General features: G+C 44.2%; 1 protein-coding gene across 4 annotated transcripts in view; it reads left to right on the top strand.

The window, feature by feature from the left end:
- The window catches only part of Ntng1 (netrin G1), a 380898-nt gene that overhangs the window by 293118 nt on the left and 69337 nt on the right, over positions 1 to 18443 (top strand). For all 4 annotated transcript variants that reach the window (XM_004636958.2, XM_004636955.2, XM_023721719.1 and 1 more), the window contains exons 3-4: positions 722 to 894; positions 14012 to 14038. In XM_004636958.2, the coding sequence (XP_004637015.1) occupies positions 722 to 894; positions 14012 to 14038 (200 nt within the window). The remainder of the gene's footprint in view (positions 1 to 721; positions 895 to 14011; positions 14039 to 18443) is intronic.

Here is an 18443-nt window from a genome sequence, read left to right as displayed (position 1 = left end):
GAGCCACCGCTAATGACTTCAAACCCTGCCACATACAGAGTTTTTATTTGCCAGGATTCTAAGCACCTTTTATTAGAAGCACTTGGCCTGCTTCAGAGGGACTTTGGTGACGACCTTATGTGCGGTGTGTGAGAAATCTGAGGATTACCATCTCGTTTCCCCTCAGGTTGGCCACAGGCCTTGGTGAAAAACCCTTCTGATCTGAGGAAATGCCATTTTAGGGCCCTAAATGAGAATACCTGGTTACAGCCTGTCACATCGGTAAAATAAGACTGGCAAATTTTTCTAAAGGTATCTCTCTGTTTTACACAAGTAAGGATTGTCCTGATGGTTTGAAGGAGAGAAGGTAGCTTGTCCCTTAGTCTCTCCGATGACCTTCAGATGCAGCTGCGATCAGGGTGCTGCCGTCGCAGAGCCGCTTCCCACTAACGGCAACCTCTTGAGTTGGGAGCCCAGCCGTCCAGTGTAGGTCCCAGGGCCCGCACTGGAATGACTGCGATTAGGGCTTCCTCGGAGTGCAGTGCGGAGCCGGGCAGCGTGGTCCGGCCACCCCCTCTGCCCACAGAAGGCCCTTGAGGGGAAGCCTTGGGGGCGGGGCCTTCGGGGGTGCGCTGATCCCCAGTGCCTCTGGCAGCACCAGAGCCCCGCAAGCGTGAGAGCCGCAGCCCTGGACCGCTGCGACCGCCTAGACTGACCGCGCCTCTCTGTGTCTCCTCCCCAGGTGCAAGTGTAACCTGCACGCCACCGTGTGTGTGTACGACAACAGCAAACTGACTTGTGAGTGTGAGCACAACACCACGGGGCCGGACTGCGGGAAGTGCAAGAAGAACTACCAGGGCCGGCCTTGGAGCCCCGGCTCGTACCTCCCCATCCCCAAGGGCACCGCCAACACTTGTGAGTAGCCTCGCCCACGACGCCGCCTCTGTGCACCACGCGCTGCTCGCCCCTCTCAATGCACGTGCCCCTGTGATTCGGTCTCCCTCGCGGGGGCCCCACCACCTCCAGAATGCACCAGGGTGCGAGTCCCTACTTTACCCCTCGTAGTCATGCGTAAGCGCTCCAAGCAACTGTTCAACTCAGTCTCCTAGCGTTCATATTAAATGTGTCGGAAAGATGGTTCTTAAAATCACAGAAGCAATTTTCTTCTAAATGGCTCAAGCAGGAGATAATTTTGCCTAATTTCTCCAAATATTTGCCTATGAACACAACAGAGATTGAGACGCCTCTCTCCTAGCTATGCATAAACAACTTTCAGAAACACTTCAAATGTTCTCAAGCCCATTTCCCACAGTGGGTAATCTAAAGATGCTCTGTCCAGAAAAGGTTTTCCTCTTCACTTGATGCTAAGACCTAATATTGCCCAGTAAACTAACTCGCTTTCCCAAACTCTGGTTGTTGAGCCACGCCTGCTGCGGGTGCTGGGAGCAGAGGATCTCCTCGGGTAAAGAGCATGACAGTAGACTTCTGGGTACCGCACTTCAAAAGAATTTCTGTGCAAACATGAAAGAGAATAGGGTGATATGCATTCACAGGAGTCACTGGAGATGCTGTATTACTACTTGTGTGTGTCCCATGAATATCCAAAGCAAATCAGACTCTGCCAAGCTCAGGGAGAAAAGTGATTATTTCCCAAATAATTTGCCGCGATTCTGTGGCTAGAATGATTAGCTACCTACAAAGGCCTAAGGTTAGCCCTCCTTCAAAAGCAGTGAAAAGCCAACGTTAGCATGTACCCGCACACGGAGAAGGCAACGATAGCAGCCAGACAATGAACAGAGGACAATGGGAATTTGAAAAGCCACTAGCTCTCTGCGAGGCTAAGAATGTTATCAGGAACTTCAAAGCCGCAGCTGGGAGAGGCCAAACCTAAACACTAATATCACAGGAACCAGGACCTTATCAAGTTAAGTGCAAGAGTAATGGGCCAACGAACAAGCCATGAAGTGTGGGGTCTTGAAAGTATCATAAAATTTCTGCGAAACCGAAAAAAATCCTTCCAAAGGTTAAAAAATAATCTCTTTGTAAAGGTGTGCCATTTCTTTTTGTGGTGAAGAAAAACTGGCTTCTTGCCCTTGATACTGATACACTAAAGCTCCACTGAGCAGGAATGTTGATTTTCCAAGATGATTTTATTAAGGGTGATGCTAAGGGATCTCCCCTGCTGCTGGGAGCCAGAGGTTGGTGAATTGGACGGGGATTCCGTAAGGTCATTCGCTGCAGTAGCCTGTGGCTGGCTACTGCAAATGCCTATCACCACATTTACCAAATTTAAAGCTTTCCCAAAATGAAAATAGCTCCGATTTCATTTTCCTGTTCTCCTGGGTCCCTTAGAGGGTCAGGATGAAAGAGAATGGAGCTCGCAGTCAGCTCATCCCACGGCTCCTCGGGGCAGGCTAAGAGGCCAAGGCTGCTGAGACACAGCGAGCGCAGGGTGCCCACCGGGCTCGGCTTCCGTTCTGACGTGACCCTGTTCTCCCACCTTGGCTTTTGAAGGCTTCGTTTATTCCCAAACATTTTCACTGGGAACACATTCTTGTGTCAGTCCGAGCTTTCTCGCAGAATGAATTTCTTGGTTTGCTCTCTAGAAATTTGCACACTGCTAACCCTTTGCATATGGAAATCGGGAAGTCAGTCCTCAGCGGAAAGAACGCATCTTTCTCTGACTTACATTGTAGGCCAAGCTGTTCACCCAGCGCCTAGTTTTTATTGAACTTCTCTAGATTTCTTCGCTTTTTGACATTTCTGTTAAACTAGGAAAAAATGTTTTTCCACAGATACACACACACACACACACACACACACACACACACACACATCCTCACAGATCCCCAGGATATGTCTTATCCTAATATGAGGGGCTCTGGTCCTGGCTCCTCTAACATCCACCCCTCCATGTCTCAGCAATGTCATTCATCACTGGATAATCTCTGGATTTAACAGAATCTCCAGAAGCCAGAGGAACTTTTGGATAGAGTGTCACTTGCCATACACCACCACACGGTTCAGAAAGATGGACCCACAGAAGAACCCAATGTTTAAAGGGGTTCATGTCAGTATTGCAATCCCACATATGAAAAAAATTTTGATGAGAGATTTTAGAAATTGCCTACAGTGGCCTTGTCTTGCAGTGGAGACATCTTGAAGTCCACAAAGTCTCCATCTCATCAGAATGCTTAACACATCCCAGAAGAGCAGCTGTAGATTAACAGCTTGGCATACACATTCCAGGATCAGATTCCCGCCTTCCTTTACTACCTGTGTGACCCCAGAGAGTAGGTCACCTCCAAAATTCTATTGCCATTTCCCGTTATTCAGGTAACAGCCTTTCTTACCTCCTAGGGATTTGGGAAGATTGAATAAGACAGCACATATTTAGTATGCTTAGCATAACACCTGTCACAAAATGAATGCTCAAAAATAATTTTATTTTTAGGGACTTTTTTTCCATAAGGCACTCTTATCCATCATTGGACAGTTTTAATTGTTACCAAAATTATTTCTTCATATCAACATGGGCTGCTTCCTGACTCCTTTTTATCTTTCTTAAGTAGTAAAAGAACTCCATCGGCCACAGATTCAGATCCTAGCCAGGTCCAACATCACCCACCCTTCTCCCCATTACTCCTGTGACAGTGCTTCCCCATCTCTTAGAAGGTTGCCTGTCCTAGAAGTCACTCTGCACGTAAGTGTCAAACATCCCCAAAGCGCAGAGCACCAGCACACGAGGCTTCAGGAACTCTCTGATTCTCCTTTCACACTGGCTTTCTCTTGGCGAGTGTACACACATGTGCGCACACACAGACATACCCTCACAGATGCCCGGGATCCACCGTATCCTAATGTGAGCTGTCAAGCTGAAGAAGTGACAAAGATGGGAGTGCAACCCTCAGTCTTTTAGCATTCACCCCTCCATGTCCCAGGAACACTGTTTAGTACTGGATGATTGCTAGAGTTAGCAGAATCTCAAGGAGCCAGGAAACCTTTTGCATAGGGGGTCAGTTTCTGTCCAACACGGCAAGTGTAGGGAAGAAAGCAGGAGGCTCTCCGTGAATCAGACATTTACAAGGCTCGCCTCTGAAGAAGCTCCTCCAACTGCTCAAGGGCATCCCAGGTCGGAAGCTTGGGCTTGGGAGATCAGGCCTTCCAGAAGAACCCATAGGGTGTTTTATGTGGTACACAGAGTGCTGAGGAAGAACATAGGACATCAGCATTCTAAAATAGAGCCAGCCCCGTCTGCAAGATATACTACATTTCCCTGTGGATTTGCTACAGTACACGTGACCAAACCAGGCATTACCAACTTTTGTGGTGATGTTTCTTTATTAATTGTGCTTTTATTCAAGAACCACAAACTGTTTTCCTTGTCTTCAAGACATTTACACATGTGCAAAAAAAACTTTTTAAAATTTTTTCTACACAGGTCATGTTTTGTAGAAGAGACATCTGTTTGACCTTCATTGTATTCTCAATAGAATTTTGTTTTGAATGTCATTTGAACTTTATGTCTTCCAAGTAGACAGCAACTGTCCCGCTTCATGCTTAATAATGATTGTCTGACTGGGGAGAGAGTTCAATGGCATAAGCGCCTGCCTGGCAAGTGCAAGGACCTCCGTTCAATCCCTGGTACAGCATGCAGTGCCAGGCACGCCTTGCTGGCAACCAGACCCGGGCGTGGTGGCTCATGCCTGTAATCCCAGTGCTGGGAGGCTACGCAGGTGATCACTGCAAGTCCAAGCTGCATAGCAATATCCTGTACCAAATAAATTAATTAATTAGTTAATTAATTAATTTTTAAAAAAAGATTTTTCTTCCCATTATCCAGCTAATGAATAAAATTGTAGGTAATGATCTTTAAACCCTTACCCCTGTGGAATACAACATATTACCTCTCTACATGAAGATGGTGAAGCTTAGTAATTGCCTGTAGAAACCGTAACATCACCCAAGACAATACAATAGATGCATTTAGGCCTCTCTGTCTTCTATGACTTTTAAAAGAATTCTATGATCAAACAAAGTTTAAGAAGGGCCGGCCACATAGCTCAGTGGATTAAATTACCTGCTTATGTAGATCCAGAAGCAGAGGGTTCGATCTCCAGCCTGCCATGCCAGCCCTATCCCCGGGGCGTGCTGAGATGGTGACTGAACTGGGCGTGGTGCTGCACGCCTGTAATCCCAGCATTTGGGAGGCTGAAAACAGGAGGATCACAAGTCTGATCTACATAGTGAGACCCTGTAGACCCTATAGACCCTACCCTAAATTCATAAAAATAAATAAATAAATAAATAATAAAGTTTAAGAGATGCTGTGCACTCTAAAGAGTCAGATTACCTTATTAAAAACACTTAAGAAATCCTACAGGGCCAGCGAGATAGCTCAGCAGACTAAGCACCTGCTGAGGCAAGTGCAGGGACCAGGGTTCGACCCCCGGCACCACAGGCCACCTCTCCCAGGCATGCTGAGCAGCCGCAGAGTCCAGTCAGGGTGGCGCATGCCTGTAGTGCCAGCACTGGGGAGGCTGAGACAGGAGGATCACTATGAGTCCAAGCTGCTTAGTGAGACCCTGTACCAAATATATGTATTTTTTAAATGAATAAATAAAGAAGAAAGAAAGAAAGAAATCCCATTGTAAAGTAGCCTACTTTACCCTGTATTCTCCAAACTACTTGTTTCATGGAACACTTAATAGACTTCTATGAAATATTCTTTTGGGGACATGCTGCTCCAAACAATTTCTTGCAGTCTAATCACAGAGACAGACAAAATGTCTGGCTACTTCAGCTATATTCAATCTTTTACTTTTCTCTTACCTAGACAGTCTAATATTCTCCAAAGAGAGAAAATTAAATTGGCCTGACACTGACATTATTTGTTTGTTCAGAAATCCAACTTGAATTGTTACACAGTACGTCACGTTCCTCTGAGTGGTGGAAAGTAATCCGATGATTGCTCTTTTCTTTTCTCTGATATTGAGTTTGCATTGACTGATTTCTATTTTCCTGGTGCACACATGGGTGTGTCATCGCCCAGACAATTTCCTAAATGTTTTACATGCATTAGTCCATTTCAAGCCTGAAACATTTTATAATGTTGGTGCTACAGTTTCTGTTCTGCAGACATGAAATCTTCCAACAGCAGGGGAATGGTCTTGTTAAAGGTTTACACATCCAGTAGGGTTGGAGGGGAGATTTGATCCCAGATGTGTCTTGACCCCTGACTTTACACCTCGCGCCGTGTGCTTCTCAGCTTCGCTTTGAGTGGCTTTCTTTCTCAGCCAGGCTTTCTCTGTCGGAGGACTGTTGGAGCAAGTCCCTGTTTCCTGATCCTGCTCACTCCCTAGATCTCTACCTGTTAGCCTTTGCCTTTGAAAATCTCCCCTTTGTGCTCTTTCTTTCAGCCTTCCCCTTCCCCACCCCTTCCTATTATCAGGCTACACGTGTTTGTTTTCCTTTTTCTTGGCCTACCCATTGATTCCTGCTATTCCTATAATTTTAGTTCTTAGGATTGGTTAAGTAGTAATCAACCTGTTCTAGTTTTAGCCTTTCTAGCACAAGCTTTGCAGCTATCTGTAAAGATCTCAACATCTATGTTCCTGATATTACATTCCTTCCTTTCCCCCAAAGTATCTTTTTCTCTTCACTGTTTCTTGAAATTCTTCTTATTTTCAAGACTGCTGCCAGGACTACCTCCTCAGTGAAGCCTAGGTAAGCTCTCCTGTGAAGAGTCTGTTCTCTCTCTCTCTCTCTCTCTCTCTCTCTCTCTCTCTCTCTCTCTGTCTGTCTCTCTCTAGTGTATGGCAGTGTGTGTACACTTGCAAAACCAGTTGCCTGTCTCTAATGAAATTACATTGATGAGAGCAACTGTTTATTAAAGTTATATAACATCGGAACATTTGCACTTCTTAAAGGTTTTATTCCTTAAATCTTCATAGCTTCTCCATAGGCTGTGCATTATGATGATCCCAATTCTAAGAATGAAGGAACACAGGCCCAAAGGTGCAGGAAGTTGTTCTGAAGTCCCATTGCTAAGGCATGACAGAGTAAGACTGAATCTCAGGTGCATCTCACTTTAAAAGCTGAAACATTAGCAGTTTACTTAGTAGGGCCACGTTCCATCCTTGCTCCTTATAAATGTTGTGGAAAAGCTATTTTGGTGAATGAATAAGTAGTCCTAAAAACTGTATCATGGGGCTGGGGAGATGGCTCAGTAGAATAAGCGCTTGCCTGGCAAGCACAAGGACCTGAGTTCAATCCCCAGTTCCACCAAAAAAAAAAAAAAAAAAAAAAAAAAATCCTGTATCATGCGTGTAGTGCCTGGCTTGGCATCCTGAAGTGTTCTGGTTCTGCTGGACTTCGTGAGCCTCAGACCTCAGCTGTTCTGGCTCAGTTCCCTTCAGACTCTCACTGAGAGAAACGAGGTGAGATCTTGGAGGAAGTCCCACAGGAGCAGGCTCAGTGGCGCCGCAGCCTTCAGCCGTCTCTCGAGGCTGGCTGCTTCTCACCAGGCTCTTCACGTAGCTCTTATGGGCTGAGGTCCTGACCTCTGTCCAGCTCTGACCACCATCGCTTCAGGCTCAAAACCTGAATTCACTCAGGACTGAAAGAAAACTTCATTCTCTCAGGGCCGGAAGTACATGAACCAGTTTTCTAATCCCTTAGAGAAAACCAGAACATCAAATTCTTCAGGCATCGCCCCTATTCTGCAGTCTCTTATCTGAAACTCATGGGACCAGATATTTAGAATGCAATATGTTTAGGATTTTTTAAAATGACAATACGAATACACATTATATTACAATAACACCCACAGTAGACTAGCAGACAGTCCCAGTTAATCACTTCAATATTCCTCCAACAAACAAATCATTACTCTTACCAACTAGGATAAAAGATGATAGTTAATAACCTCGTGTTAGTTTCAGGTCAGGTCTACTACCACATTAGTTGAGGTCACATTACATTGTGTGACGGGTATAGTTTGAAAAAGAAAATTCTGTTTTCATTTCTTTTTCTTACTGTGAGGGCTGGATGTGAGGTTGGAACTTACTGGAAACTAAGTGAGGGCTTAAGAGTCATGGTCATGAACCAAAACCTGCACCTTGAAATCTGGGTTCAAATTCCAGTTTCATACTCAGTTGACTGAGATGACCTTGGGAGGGTTATTGTCTCCTGTGTTTGACATTCCCTGTGCATAAACTGTCCCTGATTATTGACTTCATATTGTTGTCATAAAATTAATTGACTTCATTAACGAGAGGCCTTTACCCAGTGCCAGGGCCATCGAAAGCACACAGGGAAGTGGTCATCCTGTTTTTGCAGAAATCTAGCCCTTAACCCATGAACTCTCTCCCCTTGGAGGCAGCTATTTTGGGCAGCACATTGTGGACAAAAGCCTCCTTCAGTATCTCCCCAATGAAGTAGCATTATAGTATTTAGAATATTAGTCGTTATGACTAGTGTATTCTCTTTCCCATAATTAAGACTATGTAAGAGTAGGATATTCCACAGCTTGCTCGGTGAGCACAAGACCAGGAAATGTAAATGGCTGTCTTGTTAACAGCACCAGTCTGACACATCCTGGCGCAGCCATCCCTCCACAGGGCTGCCCTTTGCAAGGCTGACCCAGCACTGAGGTCTGGAGATAAGCAGGTTAGTGCACCTCTTCCTAGACCAAGTCATCCTTCCACTTCTCAGACACGCCGCTAATACAGGGAGTGAGGGTCCTGTCACCTGGGTCAAGTCTGCCACACACACTCAGGTTCCAGGGCCCTCCTAAGGAAGGAAGCTGATATTCGCTCTCTGCTGCAATCATTGATAAGACCACTCCATGGCCTGATTTGGACCAGGGACTGAGGCTGGACGAACACTGGAGGGACAGTCAGTCATTCCTATGGGATACAAATGAGTCCGAGGGATGTTTCTTTACCCATTACCTACTCCGTTTGCACCTGGTCTTTTAGGAGTCAGAGCTCCCAAAGAGTAGGTGGGCTTTGCAAGCCATCTGTCACCACAGTGAAGACTTTTCCTTTCAGTGTGAACCGCTAGCCTTTTCCCTTCTCTCTGGATGCAAAGCCTGTGAACCTTCCACTGATTCTCGACAGGAATTACAGCCCTTAGCAATTCTTTTGTAGAAACAGAGAATTCATGTTTGATACCTCACATTGATTTCCCTAAACTTAATTCTATACTCTTTAGCTATTTGTTGCATGAGAGAAGGGACAGTAAAATTACATTTCACAGAAAGAGGATGTCACATCATGTAACTCTACTCGGTTCTCATCTCCCTAATCAAAGCAGAGTTCTTTACAATAAATGCAGGTGTAGGAAAATGACTAAAGAAGGAATAACTGCAGGTACCTACCGGGTGCACGCCTCCAAGAACCGCCTCGGATTCCTTCGGCCCTTGCTTTAGCAGGGCCCTTTCAGTTGGTTACTTCACAGATGTACATCTCTCCACTGAGGGGCTATCACTCTTCTAGAAGAATCGGAGCACTAAAATAATTCCCTGCATACCGCGGAGCCTTCCACTTCGGCCCGCGCATGCCCACCCTCTTTCCTCATCTGAGTCTCATGGAGGCTGAGACAGGGACTAGGAGGCACTTGACGAGCAAGCCAGCCTGCTCCGAGTCTTGATCCCTGTGTGCCTCCTCTGTAAGATGAAAGGACTAAGATGATTTCTTCAGTCTCCCTCAGCCCTCAAGCGTTTGTCATTCTTGGGGAATTAGCGAACCTTTCTTCCTTCCTATCTTTTGTCGACCTATCATCCCCTTATCTTCCTCCGGTATATGTGAAGATGTTTCAGAGGTGATTTTTAAGCTAATGAAGCTTAAACCTCAAGTCTCTCCCTGGGATCCTTCTAATTTAAAAAGCTCAATTTCCTACCTAATTTTATATTTTAATAGTGTATTCTTTTTCTTAAGGCAGCTTTCCAATTTGTATGCCTTAAAAGCTCTACTGAATCTGCATTAGCTTTTTGGTGATTTAAGACAAATATAAATGAGTGTCAAATTGGTAATTAAACCTGGATACAGTGACACACATTTGTAATCCCAGCACTCAAGAGGCTGAGGCAGGAGGATTGCCATGAGTTTGAGGTCAACTAGAACAACACAGTGCGTTCAAGCCCAGCCTGAACTACATAGTGAGACCAGGCCCCCCCACACACACACACAAAACAAAACAAAACAGAAAAGGGAGACTTATAAAGGAGAACCTGAAATGAGGAATAGGAATGGAACGACATTAAATGCTGGGTGGCTTCACTAGTACAGCAACAAGCAGAGCTTAAACCTCTGCAATTTTTCCCTGTTTTTTAGGGAAGGGTCTACAGGGTGTTCAGGGTCTCACTACTAGATCGGACTCGTAGTGATCCATCTGTTTAAAGCCTCCCAAGAGCAGGGATTACAGGGGCGCCACCATGCCCAGTCTCAATTGCCGTCTCAGCACGCCCCAGGGGGCAGGGCTGGCACAGCAAAACTTCTACATTTTGGAAGAAAAAGCCGTGAAATGACTCTATGTATTGCATAACTCTCTCTATCAGAACAACCTCTTGCATCCAAATCAAACAAAATATTTTATGAACCCAAACTGTCTCGTTGGAACATTCTATGGGGAACTAAATCACACTATAATCGAAAAATGGCGCTTTTCGAAAGTAGAGATCTTTTTTTTATATATATATATTTTATTTATTTATTTGAGAGAGAGAGAGAGAGTATTTATTTGAGAGAGAGAGAGAGAGAGAGAGAGAGAGAGAGAGAGAGAGAGAGAATGTGGCCACCTCAGCCCACCAGGGGGCGGGGCTGGCTGGCATGTGGTGCTGGGGGATTGAACCGCGGTCCCTGATGCTTTTTGCTAAGCTTGTTCTAAGTAGGTGCTTTAGACCACTGAGCCATCTCTCCAGCCCGAGATCTTCATGGAAACAAGTCATCAATTTATGTAAAAGCCTCCGGGCGAGGTCTTGTCCCGCGCAGATGTGAGGGACACAGACATGGGCTTGTCCTTCACCACTCTCGGGCCAACATGCACCAGTATCTGGGGGTGATGCGCAGGTTGTGGGAACCGTGCAAAGAGCGGTGAGATTGAAAAAAGTCAACTCACACCAGGGACATGGAGAAGGGAAGAAGGAATGACTTCGGAGGCCTGTTCCAAAGGTAGAGAATGTTTGAAACCTGCCGCCATGGGCCTAGGGAATTCTCCTGAGCACAGCTCGACCCATTTCCATCACCACTGTCACCATCCTTCCCAAAAATGGAACCACATTCGCTGATTCATTCCCTGCAGATCCAGAAGACCCCTACCTTTCATGAGATGAATCGCTGTAGTTCATTCTAGGCCTGTGTGCCCATTTCCTTGAGTGTTTGGTGACTCCTCTTGGCTTACTTGTAGCCTTTTAATGTCTCTGATGAGTTCACTAAATTCTTTAGTTGTCTGCAGAGAACACAACACCAGGTATTTGGACATAAAAATAAGAACCATTAGGAGAAAACTACCATTTGAAAATACACTGTGTACATTTTTTGGCCTACAGATATTTTCAACTTCAAAACTCTATTCAAATGAACAGTTTAAAAATCTTTTCTAAGCAATTCTCATTTAACAGCATGGGATGGAAAAGTGACTCATCTGGCAGAACCTCAAAAAATTGTAAGCCACAAAATGAGGAAGAGCCTGAATTTTAAGCATCCAATGTTAGGTAATAACATCTTCATAAGAAAATAGGATCTCAGAATAGCCTTTGTTTGGCACGGTGTGCACACTTGAAATGAACAGGATTCTGCTGCCCTGGAACACCCAAAGGGATGGAGGTGTTGCTGCACCTTTCTAAAGTATTCAACTCTAGCAGGTGCTGCACCAAACAGCCACACAAGATTACTTTCCACAGTGTCTCACCAGAAGCCCCGAGAACTGTACCTCGCATTATGCAAGGCCCGCTGCCTCCAGAAAAGTCTGAAAACGCGTGCTAGTTCTCTGCCTGCCACGTGAGCTTCCATTCTCTTCGACGGATGAAGACAGGCAAGCTGTTCCTTGCAATGATGCAGGACTCTTGATCAGAAGGAAATTCGGAGCATCTGCAGCTGAACTAACATTATGGCACGGCCATGGTACTGCTTACCTCATTCAACAGGAAATTTGCAAAAGAAGAAAGAGATTTGGTATCAACTTAATGTTACTTTGCTGCAGAGACAAAGGTAGTCTACTGAGGCATCTGGTTGGGAATCTAGCCACTCTTTGTGCAAATAGTGTTTAGCTTGAAATTCAATTCACAGGATAGAGTTCTAATGTGCAAATGGCAATTGAGCTTTTCCATTTGGGAGCATCAGAAATCAGCAATTAGCCTTCAGCAGTTGCATTATAACCTCCAAGCACCTAAAATCAAGATATTTTTAATACATGTAATCATTGAAAATAAGATCCCATTCCTTCTAGGCTTTAAAAAAAAATCATAGTAAATCATAGTAAACTTTTAGTCTTCACTCTTTTCTCTCCATCCAGACATAGGAGAATAGCTTTCAGTTTAAAACAATGCAGTTCTGGGAAATCTCTAAGCAAGGTACAATGAAGACTTAAGGCAAGCAGAGGCCAGCTGTTCAAGCAAATACTAACGTAGACATTCAGTGATTCTCCCAGTCACCACCAGGGAGGCCCACTTCAGTGATGTGGAGAGCAAGTCTGCGCAGTTCATTAACAGCTATCACCTATTGGCTAAATACCGTGTGCCAGACTTGCATATGGAGTCTCCTCCTCGAGCCTCACAGCAGCCCTGTGCAGTAGGTGTAGCTGCCCCTTCAGATGGACAGACAGGCTTTGGGAAGCTGAGAGCATGCCTCAGATCACCCAACCAGTCAGTCTCTCTCTCTCTCTCTCTCTCTCTCTCTCTCTCTCTCTCTCTCTCTCTCTCCCCCCTCTCTCTCCCTCCCTCCCTCCCCCCATTCCCATCTCATGTCCTGGCACACCAGTGGTATTTTCACACTGGTGGTGAAAATGCCACCACCTAACTTTAGTGATGAAGCTACACATCCCTGCCTTCTAGTGAGCAATACCTATCCCAGCGTTAACTTGGCTAGGACAACAGCAGAAATCCCTGCAAGGATGACCTGTGGGAAGCTGTGGTCTGGGTGCTTTCCATCTACCAAGTCCTACAATCCCCTCAATAACCCCCAGAGAGAGGAAAACCAGAGGAACTGAAGGCCTGAGCAGCTTGCCCCAAGGTCACGCCGCTGGCGAGAGTGCAGGAGTCAGACCTACTCGAGCTCACCCTGGCTAGCTCCCAAGCCACTGCCACTCAACAACGCACTGCATTGCTTGGCCAGGAGTTTCAAGCTGGATGCAGACCACACTTACCGCCACATTCATACCAAGTTAGGCCACATTCTGCAGTGGCTGAGCCATCTTTGCACAACTTGGGAATTAAAGTGAAAGGTGAAAAATCAATGAAGTCCATGATTGATATGAAGAATTTAATGTATTCTTTAATTATTCTGCTCAGTTAAGTTTCTTTTACAGGGTTTAATCCACAAATCTGACAGGTAAAAGAGAAATATAAATGATGGGTTTTTGAAGTTAATCAAATAAAGTGCCAAATGATTTTTCGGCATCTAAGGCTTGCATCTCATAACACATTTTAAAAGATCAATCACATAAATGGACATATTTGTAAAGGTTTGCATAGTACATGTGCCTGCATACTGTGGTTATATCTCAATCTCTGATTTGAACCACATCACAAATGATCATTAGCCTTATGAGCAGACACAAAATATTTGATGTCATAAGGATTTCTTCTCCGAATTGGTGATGTTGAATGTTAATTAATTTCTAAACTGTGATGCATGCACCCAGGAGTTCAAAAATAAAAGCAAAATAGTTTCAATGGTTAATTTGCTCTAATTTCTTAATGTCCTAAATGTTATTAAGTGTCAAGTTTCTGAAACATTTTTAAGTAAAAGACGTCATATGTGAAAAGCAAACAAAACTAACAGTTTCTCTTTATTGTTTTCTTTCTCTGCAGGTATTCCCAGTATTTCCAGTATTGGTAGTAAGTAAAACAAAAAACAAAACGAAACAATTCACCACACTAAGTCTAGGCTAGCTTTGTGTCGTTGTTCAGCTTCTCAGATCTATTTTTCCAGTGTCCATTTCTGATGTACTAATAGAGCCTTCTCTTTGCAAATTGCATGTTTTCTATCAGTCTTCTGCGTAAGTGTGCTGCAAGCATGGACAGAGTAGTTATGCAGAATTCTCCCGTGGACGCGGCATGCCTCGGCTTCTCTGACTCCTTTCCATTGGTGAAGCCCACTCTGGCATATTCAGTAGAACTGTAACTTGTCCTATTTATGAATGCTAAGAAATCTACAAAGAAATCCAACTCTTTCTCCAGGGCTGGATGTGGATTTCTCACCTAATTGGAGAAAGCAGAGAACAAATGTCAATGAATGTCTTCGGCAATTCATTGGAACCCAAGGAAAAGGGCATAAAACCAGAGAATTTTTGTTAATAAATTAAATTCTAGGATTTGTGAAGGCCTGAAAGGGGCAGTTTATGATCATTTGTCTTTTGGGAGGAATGACAGATGATCATCAGTATGCCCATTTCTTCCTAAAACACAGAGATCCATGTGTTCCTGTGTATCTAGGCTTGAATTTGCTACAAAATGGGTATATAAATGCTTGGGGGATTGAGGAGTCAGAGGATGAGAAATTCTGTAAAAAATCAGTTCATAAAAATCTAAGCCAGTGAAAAGGTATCCATCCTCACCTCTCTATTAAGGCTTCTCTAGTATTGCTGCAAAGAGCAAAGAACATTCTCGGGCTCTACTGGGAGACCCAGGCAGCAGCCCCACCTTCCCACATGAGCCATGATTGTGAGCTGAGGGCTCACCAGAAGCACGCCGAGTAACGTCAGGGCAGAATTCTACATGTTGCCTCCTTTATCTCAAATGGCTAAAGCCATGGGACAGCTACTAAATAAGTGATTAAAAATCCAGGCCTAAGGAGGCACCTATGAGGCACTTAAGTGAGGAGAATTGTCATCGTGGTGTCACCCCTGAAAGTTTTCTGTCATGTGCACCGTGCCAGCTAGGGTGGTCTCACCGTAAACAACAGCGCTTGAAGCACTGAAAGTGCAAGATCCAGTACAAAGCAATATTCTGATAATTTGGATTAAAAAAAAAAAACCTTCCTGCTTCTTATACATGTGCAGTCAGGTCTTTCAATTTATCAATCAACCCCAATCGACTTAAGCTTGTGAATAGGCCCAGACACTGATTTCTCCAGTATCCAACCTGTTAAATGGCATGAAAATCAGCCACTTCGTAAGCAGAAGTAGACTTCAGAATCACTCAGGCACCAGCCTAGCACCACAGCCCTGGCTTTGCACTCTTGCTGGGTGGTGTCTGTGCTACAGATGTCAGAGTGAAAGCCTCCACTTGCAGGGGTCTGATTTTCCACCGCAGTACCTCCCATGGCGTTGGCTCAGCTGTACAGGGAGCCCACCATACACTCCTTTCAGGCCTTGACAACTGCATTTGTACACTCATTGGAGAGAAGAAGGAAGCCAAACCAGTCAGGCTGAGACAGGTCACTGAGACTATGGTGATCTGCTCTGTCAAAAATTTCAGAAATGGATGGATGGAAAAGTCGTTCTCCGGTGCTGGTGTGTGTCTCTGTTGTGAGTGCCGGTTGTGTGTCGCATGGCCCCTCTGATTGTGCTGCTCACTCTACATCTCATCCGGCCGCCTCCACCACATCCCCATCTCTGAGCATCAGCAGATGTTGACCTTTTACACAATGAAATGGGAAATCCCAGTTTTGTTTTGCTCTGTTTTCTTTTGAAATCAGTGGTGACCTGAAAGGATGCTTTGTTGTGCCTTTGGAAAATGTATTCATCTTTATTATGAAGAACCTGGGAAAATTTAACTCCTAATAACTGGGGGTTGGGGGGCAGGCAGAAAGTGACAGTTTACACACTGCCTTCAGTATACCACGCCCGTTCTGCTTGGAGTGCAATGGGGCTTTCCTCTGGCTTCCGGCAAGTAGGTCGTACAAGCTTCCGGGGCTCACCCAACAGCACACAGGACTAGCTTGCTCGTTGCCTGGCTTTTAAGGTAAAGAGATTTCCAACAACACCATCAAAGACGATCGCGCCTTCTAGGCTGCTGTTGCGGCACTCGGACCTTCCTTCTTTGTGGGCTTCTAAGGTGCTTGTTGTGCACACTCCTGGATTCCTCTCTTCCCTGAGGGGGTCAGGATTCACACACAGAGGACTCATCACCCATGCTACAGCATACAGGAGGGGGCTGGCAAGGTGCCAGGCAGAGAAGGGGAAGATGCTTTTAACCAGGGCTGGGTGTTTTCCAGGACCTTCCTCTTTATCCCAAAGATGGAATTCATGAACACAATTCCACCAGCTACGTAGGAAGGTAACCACTGTCACAGAAGTAATGCCCATGAAGCTCTAATCAGCAAAGAGTATCTGAAAGAAAATAAATGATGTGTATCATCAGTGGAAAACCTTGATGTATGTAACCACAAGTTTGCATACATAGACTTCATACGCAATAACTAAAGGCTCTGGAGCCCTAATAGAGCTCAGCATAGATCTCAAATTAACAGTCAACACCTTCTGTTAAGGTTCAGACACATGGAGAGAACTGTCATCCTTTCCGATCATCTGCTAAAAATATTTTTGAAACAAATTCTCCATTAAAGCCATTTGTATTTGCTATTGTCTATCCACTAAGAAGTGGGCTTCTCAGGCATCCCAAAGGTCCTTAATTTAACACAGAATACTTCTGATGTGCTTTGGCCATAGCGGAAAAAACACTGATGATACTGCCCGCAGTGAGTGAATCCTGGGATAGACCTGTAGCCACTTGAGCCTTCGGATCTGTTTTCACCTTCCCTGGTGGAGCAGCCATTCATTCACATTTCACTTTTCTAAGAAAGTGTATGCACAAGTACATAGTCACATATGTTATTTAAGTGAACATTTGTTGAGGCTGATGATCCAAATTAATATTTGGCTGGTTGTAGGTGTGTATGTTAAGGTGATAAAGTAACCATTGCCTTCTATCCCATGTTATCTGATCTTTAGTCCTGCAAAGCGAATGACTCCACTAATTATGTTAAATAATATATTATAAGTAGCATAATTAGAGAGGAGAGAATTGGTCTAATGCACAAGTAGCTTTGTGGGGGTGATTATTACTTCCTACAAAAGCACATGACAGATGAGTCAGAAGTGAAAGGCAGACCATCCACACAATGAACGATCGCATCAAGAAAGGCCATGTTTAGAAACTAGACTTCGTAAGCAACAATATCGTAGATACCAACAAAAGAAAAAGACAAGTAGAAACATTTTGCCTATCTATAGACGATGCCTTGAAATTACTTTCCAGTGACTGACATGGTGGCATATAAAACATAGACTATCAATACAGTTGTTTGGCTTTCCCTCCCCCCTCCAGCAACTTCTATTGAATTTGAAATAATTCACTTAAGGGAAATATTGCATTTTCCTGTTTTCTTTTCTAACGAGCACTGCCTTCATCACAGAGTTAAAAACTCATCTCTAATTTGATTTAATTGGCAGGACTATTAAACAAGGGAAATGCTACCTGCAGGGATCCATCACCCTATTGAGACAGCCCAGAGATGTTTTCATACTTTAAAACATTTGATGCCAGTTGGAGACCTTGTAGAAGTTGTTTTCCATACAGCATCTAAATATTTTTGTGAAACATCAATTTACTTATTGTGATACGGGATCGTGAGGAAAATAACGAGGTTAATCACGTTCCTACCCAAGGGTTATTAATAATCTTGTTCATACTATCCAGAGAGTTGCCGTGTATGTTTGCTTTATTTTTTCCCCTTTGCCTTAATACTTCTAAATCCCCCAAATAAAAGTTTCAGCTGAATTGCCCTTTAACTAATTAGATTTTATATAATGAGGGAAAATATTACCAGGCTAGTGTAGCGATATGGCAAATTGCATGGTGTGTTGCATTAATTTTGAACTATTTGCTGATGTTCTAGAAGGAAAGCTAAGGTCCCAGGTGAAATGCCTTTGGGGTTGTTATATTGTGTACCCAGTATCCTCATCACAGATCCATTTCATATTTGTGTAACTAGCATTTCACATTCATGAAACCTTTGTGCTTATCCTAAAATTGAATGAACATTAGGACATAGCTGCCTATTCAATCCTAAAGAATAAATCCAATCCTCCAATAAAAGAAAGGGAGAGAAACTCTTACTTGAAAGAAATCTGAGAGGTTTACCAATCCATATCGACCCATCTTAAGCAAACTGACTTTTTCCTGCGTTAATCCTTTCCTGGCAAATTCAGAATATAAAGCCACTTTTTAAGTGTGAGCTGCTATCTCTACCTCAATGAGGTCAAGAGATTTTCTGTTTAAGTAAAGAGATGTCTCCTGA

This window comes from Octodon degus, unplaced genomic scaffold (genome assembly GCF_000260255.1).
Source record: "Octodon degus isolate 3935 unplaced genomic scaffold, OctDeg1.0 scaffold00084, whole genome shotgun sequence".
NCBI lineage: Eukaryota > Metazoa > Chordata > Mammalia > Rodentia > Octodontidae > Octodon > Octodon degus.
The sequence above is the reverse complement of the archived record's forward strand: the minus strand, read 5'-3'. Positions and strand labels throughout refer to the sequence as shown.